The sequence below is a fragment of the Uloborus diversus genome, chromosome 7, assembly GCF_026930045.1.
Source record: "Uloborus diversus isolate 005 chromosome 7, Udiv.v.3.1, whole genome shotgun sequence".
Lineage (NCBI taxonomy): Eukaryota > Metazoa > Arthropoda > Arachnida > Araneae > Uloboridae > Uloborus > Uloborus diversus.
Window position 1 is genome coordinate 15,745,092 of NC_072737.1, and position 6,037 is coordinate 15,751,128.

At 35.5% G+C, this 6,037-nt stretch overlaps 1 protein-coding gene across 1 annotated transcript; it reads right to left on the bottom strand.

Moving 5' to 3' along the window:
* Nucleotides 1–1,443: 1,443 nt before the first annotated feature.
* On the bottom strand, nucleotides 1,444–5,635 carry LOC129226281 (ATP-binding cassette sub-family C member 3-like). Its single transcript, XM_054860882.1, has 4 exons — nucleotides 5,601–5,635; nucleotides 3,800–3,926; nucleotides 3,057–3,158; nucleotides 1,444–1,596 (listed from the first exon to the last, which is right to left on the bottom strand). Exons 1-4 carry the CDS (start codon nucleotides 5,633–5,635, stop codon nucleotides 1,444–1,446), a joined length of 417 nt encoding a protein of 138 aa, XP_054716857.1.
* Between the last annotated feature and the right edge of the window lie 402 nt (nucleotides 5,636–6,037).

Here is a 6,037-nt window from a genome sequence, read left to right on the forward strand (position 1 = left end):
CCTTTTTTCTTTTCGCAGATGTTAACACTAAACAAGAGGACTATGTTGGTAGAGAACGAAAGTGTGAAACAGCGGTTGGGAAGAGAGAAAGAGAGTTCTCCGGAAAGTCTCGGGAGGCCACAGAAGGTATAACATCGGATTTGGAAAGGGTGGCCTCCTGGGGAGCGAAGGAAGTCACCTCCACGTGGTGCTCCCCGGGCAACGTCGATGAGAATCGCCCGTCGACGGCTAAGAAGCTTCCAACAGAGCAGAAAAGGCTAATCTGCATTTTTTAACAGTTTCAATGCATGAGAGTAACCACACGCACTTAAAATGTGTTCAAACTTATACTCAATAAAAATTAGAACTGTATGAAGAAGTACTTCAATATGACTTTATAATTGGACAACTAATTTGGTAACCTAAAAAAGCATTGAAATTAGCGAATGAAAAGAACTCTTATCCTTATAATGTGAACAATATGACTTAACTGTACTGCAAGCACAAAAATTACTTATGTTTGATATATGAGCTAGTTTGCTAATTCTGAACAGTGAACTTAAATGCATAACTTCACAAAAGCATGTTTCTAAAAGCAACCAATAAATAAATTTTCAACCTCTTTTAATGAGTTTTCATTTCACGGCTTCAATATTCACACAAACGAATAACTGTACTCTTCAAACTTTTTCTTTTTCCTTTTTTTTTCCAAACAAACTATCTCTTTAGCTATCGCTTCAGTGGCGTATGATGAGGAGGGGGGGGGGGTCTAACTCTTCTCCCTCGTTTTGAGTCGACCTAAAAAACTTGTATATCATCAAAAGTTTTATCATTAGTTTCTAGGTTTTTTGATTCGATTATGTAAATAAGAAAAAGCAATTACATCAGCAAAAGTTTTTTACTTCCAAATTCTTTTTGAAGGGGGGGGGGGGGGGCAAAAAAAATTATTGATGTTTTGAAAAAATTACCCCCCCCCCCTCAAGAAAATCCTGCATACGCCACTGCATAGCTTTATTTATCCTCTAAGAACAATGTCATTATTATTATTTTTTTTTCAGGAAAGGAAGAGTTAACGAAACATAAAATAGCTAATAAATAAATAAATACATTTGAGAAAAATGTGAAGGAAATTAAAATTATCGCTATTCAACCAAGTTGGCGCAATTTGGTGTCTTGGCGGTAGTTGAAAGCGATTGGCATGAAAAATAAATAAGCACTTGATCCAGTGTGGTCCTCTCATCTTTTAATTTTTGTTTCAATACTTGAATTAATCTAAAACTTTAGCAGTCATACTGAAAACAAAAATGAGCCATGGAGAGATTGGAAACGAATCAGCACCTGTTCCCATCGAGCTTCATCTGCATACCAATTTTCATTTGAATCTTTGCATTACTTCTTGAGTTACATCAGTCATATTATTATACGATAAAAATCATGAAATGCATAGGCAAACAAACATTGTCATCACCTTTTGTCCTGCCCTGGTATGTGAACGCTGACACCTTTGAGGATGAGCTCTGTATTCATTCTGTAGCGCATTTTGTAGTCTCGTAGCGTGATAGCGCCCTTTCTCGGCCAGCCTTCCAGACTCAACTGACAGCCCGTCTCCCAAGGAGCCTGTACGTAAAGATACACGTATAGTACATTTATACTACGTATAAATACATAAATAAAATACACAATGTACTTTAAATATTTTAGCTTTATTGACTCCAATACGATATATGATAACTGAAATCACTCGACCATGAAAGCCCCCCCCCCCCCCAATCGAATTATGATCTCATTGGGAACTGTCACAATTCGATTGGTTAACGTCTTTGCTGTAGTTTGAAAGTTTTTAGATTGCGGATGTTGTTTATTACTGGATGAACAAAAGCTGCGCTTTTATAGCCTAGACTCAGCGTCCATGTTTATGACTTGAAGTTTATGCAATTTACAGATGTAACTGGTTTTTTGACTAGAAAGAAAATCATTATGTTTTCAATGGGTGGCTATGTTTAATCAAACTATTTATGGGTTCTGTATTAAAAACTTCTTAAATTCAAGGTGTTTTTCTAATGTTTTAGCATGCAAACAAAAAAGAAACAATTAAAAGATAAATATTGCAACAAATAAAATTTCTCCGCTAAAAATTACGAATCTGAATAGATCCCGAGAAGGGAAAAGTTGAGAATGATTTTCCTATTACTCTGCAACGGCACATAGTGTTAAGGTATTCTATAAAAAAAAAATACTTTTTTCTTAGTATTAAAAAAAAAACGTTTTTATTAATTACTTATATGAAAAATTACAAAGTTCGCGGGGCTCTTTTTCGAGAAGCAACAACAAAAAAAACTACGACTTTTCTTGATCATTCCACCAATCAGTCCACCTTTACCTTCGTCAAAATTAAGCCGACAGAAAAATGTATTTAGATTTTATTAATAACATTTCTTACTTTCTTGAAAAAGAAAACAAAAGCAATATTCAAAATTTCTGCCATTTTCAGGATGTTTTAGTGCTTAACAAATAACTGTTAGCATTTGTTAGATAAAAAGCGTCCGATTAAAAAGGATTGAATTTATTCTTAGCTTAGTCAAAAATTATTTCAATTCGTCAAAAAAAAAAAAAAAAAAAATCGTTTTGACCAGTAAAAAAACAGGTTCTACTTCATTAGTCCTTTTCTTATTCGAAACAAATTCGTTAGTTAAGATCAGGATTTGTATCGAATTAAATCTTCTACCTGGAGTCTATTCTAATATCATCTTTTAATTGTTCAAATTCAATCACAAAATTTTTCATAACAAAAAATAAACTATTGATTGGGGTGGGTACCCTGATCAAGGCCTTTCAAACAATTTTTTTTGTTTTTGTTTTTCGAACGAACCTTTTCCTTCAAAAATTATTACTGAACGGAGAGCAGACCAGGCTGACCGATTGAACTTCATTTCCCCATTTCATAGCTCTAATTATTCGATTTAATTTTTGAATATTTATTAACTTATTGATTTTTTTAAAATCTTTTGTAGCAATATCTTTACAATGGACATCGAGAACAATTATTTTTCAAAACCCACACCCTCAAACATACCAACCTCAGACGACAACGAGGAATACTCTTTGATTCTTTCCACGGACACCATTCGGGTTTCGAGTTGAGTCATCAGCCTCACCATCGTCGCCAGAATGTCGGTGACCTGTGGTAAAGGAACAGAGTCAGAGTCAATTGACAATGAAGGAGCAGAATCGAAATCAATTGGCGACAAAATATCCATGTTAATAAAAACACAGGTTTTTTTTTACATGAGATGAACACTAGATAAATAACTATTCATAAAAAAGGAAAAATGTTGCAACTGGAGGAGAAGCAAACTGGATGAAAGCAAGAAAAGAAAACCCCACGGTAGTGACGTACCGAGGAAGGGTTTCATTTATATGCACACTGCCTACATGCACATAAGTATGTTGTATATACCCGGGGGGCGATCGTCCCCCGGTCATAAGCCAGAATTTGTTAATGATTTTTTAAACCATAACAGCCCTTACCCATACCTATTATTAACATACTAACATTGGCGGTAAAGACGATATGGGATTAATAACCGGCATGGTTCATGGGAATGAACCCACCACGTTTCTCGTGCTATATGGTAATCCCAAAGGTGTTTGGTAATCTAAAAGGAGTTGGTGCTGATAAGGATAAGGCAATAAGGCATAAATCATAGGTTCTCGGGCGGGGAACCTCTCTCTAGACCCCCCCCCGCCCAACCCTTCTTTTTCAGAACTGCTTTTTAATGACTGGAAAAGCCAGTACATTTTAAAATTAGTGCATACTCACGCTTAAGGCGTAGGTTAGCGTAAGTCCAACAAGTGCAGCACTCGATGTTCCTCGCTGGGCCACGGTCAAGAGGGCTGCGATTAAAACGATAGTTCCACCCATCAACTGCAATCTGATGCCAAGCCACCTGCAAAGAAAACCTGTGGATAGTTAATTATTAAAAGAGAAAAATGCACAAGCCATCGCTTTGGGTAAGAAATCTTGACTGATTTTGAGCGATGCCGCTTGAAAGAGAAGCTACGGCACAATTATAAGCAAATACTGAAACAGCTCAGTTATAGTATCCAGAGAACACAGCTTCGCTATTGCTTAGGCCCGTCAGTATGGGATAACCGTAACACAACTGAAGGGGAAAAAAACTCGATAAATAGGCTATATTTTCATACTGGCAACTAAAAATGTTTCAACCCAACAGCGAGAGTCCGCAAACATGATACGGTTCCACCTCGAAAAGTGAAGCTACGATATGAAGCTACAAATCTCACAAGCAGTTTGAAATTTCGTTCCAATTCCGGCTTAGCTCCGGCTATGGGGCAGTAACCTGTAGTTTTATACCCTACCTTTTATCATTAGTTTTCCAAGAGGAGATGTACGATTTTTGTACCTTTCGCTGGTGCGCTCAACTATCTTTAGCTGCCACTGCACTGTAAAAAAAAATTGTGTAACCTTAACATGTGTGTAATAGAACTAGTCTTAGGGTATCATGATAAAATTCCAATGGGGTCGTTTCCAAAATTTTAAAAGTATTTTTTTCTGAAAGAACATGCTTAAAAACATAGAATCTAACTTTTTTTAAAATAATTTGTTTAAGTTTAATACTTTTAAAAAAATACTTATATCGGTGCGCTTTCATTATTTATGCTTCTGCCGATGACATCACAAATGATGAAGTGCCATTCTGTGTTGCCACTCACAGAGCTAAATATTTAATTCGCATCTTTACTCACGTGTACTGGCAACGATAGGGTTGATAGCAAGCGTAGAGTGAATTTTTATTCGCTGCTTGTTTATCATAACGTGGAAACGTAGTAGAAAGACGCGGCAAAGTGCATCATTTGTGACGTCATGCAGACCACGCCTTGTTTGAAAAATCGGACATTTAAAAAAAGTAATTTAAAAAAAACTGTTGGGAAAATGAAAGTACTTTCTGGGTCCATGTTATTTTTTTTCTTTGCTCATTCTATCCATTTCAATGACTAAAAGTAGTACTTTTGACTGAAGGAAAACACCCCATTTCCAGGCCCACATTCAGGTCTTCTTGTGCACATTCCCCATTTTGTTATGTTTCAGGGCCAAAATTGCAGGGCAAGAGTCAAGCGAAGATATGGCCCTGTCCAATAAGGTGGATCGAAAGAGACGAAATTTTGAATCTTAATTTAGAATACCTGCCAAAAGCTGTGCATGTGTAGGTACAACCACGTGTAAAATATTATCAAGTTTGAACAACTCTTTGAGGGTGCTACCAAGGCTTGAATTTCTCCAAAAATAGAAAAAAAGGTCAATTTTCGAAAATTTTAATGAAAATACTAGTGTTTAAAATTTTTGTTATAATACGGTTAAAATGCTTCCTTTGAACACTCTTTTCATGTATCTTCACAATGATTTACAGTCTTTGCACCATTAAGCTCGCACATAAGCCGTTAAGTTTCGTGAAATTAACCAAAAACTGACTGTTTTTAAGCTTTTTTGCATATTGCAATATTTCTTCTTTTAAAGTCCAGTTTTCTTTTTTACAACGCCTGTACAGAATGCTTTTTAAACGGAAGTGAAGTTAAATTTTATTACATTAACAGCCCAGAACCCACTAAAAAGAAATGGCTTCATTTCGAGTTCCATTCTACCTTTTCCATCTGCCGAGCCACATGTATTAAGTATAAATGTATTATTCATTTTATATTAGAAATAAACTATCAAAATGATTTAGTTGTATTAACTAAAAAAACATAGAGAGAAGTGCATTGGTTACAAAGAATGTATATTTACTCACACACAGTCGCTCTGACATATAAACATCAATACTGCCGTGTGCAGGTACAGGGCAGTAACTGCAAAATTTTCATTTTTCATTTTTTTTTTTTTTTTGCATTTTTGTCATTTATTGTACGTTAGCTTTATTGTAGAAGCTTGCTTATTTGGTTTCCGCTGAAAAAAAGAAGCGAAAAAATCGTCTAATTCCAAGATTTCAATATAGTTAATATTGAATCTGACACACATTTCTTCAAATATCTCGAAAACTTA

What these genes read in the sequence shown, in the direction of transcription:
- LOC129226281 (XM_054860882.1), bottom strand. Translation starts at nt 5,635, where the DNA reads ATGGAACTCGAAATGAAGCCATTTCTTTTTAGTGG. An exon ending in AAGCCATTTCTTTTTAGTGG is followed by an intron (nt 3,927 to 5,600) that starts GTTCTGGGCTGT and finishes TTTTCTTTGCAG; the next exon opens with GTGGCTTGGCATCAGATTGC. An exon ending in CGCTAACCTACGCCTTAAGC is followed by an intron (nt 3,159 to 3,799) that starts GTGAGTATGCAC and finishes CCTTTACCACAG; the next exon opens with GTCACCGACATTCTGGCGAC.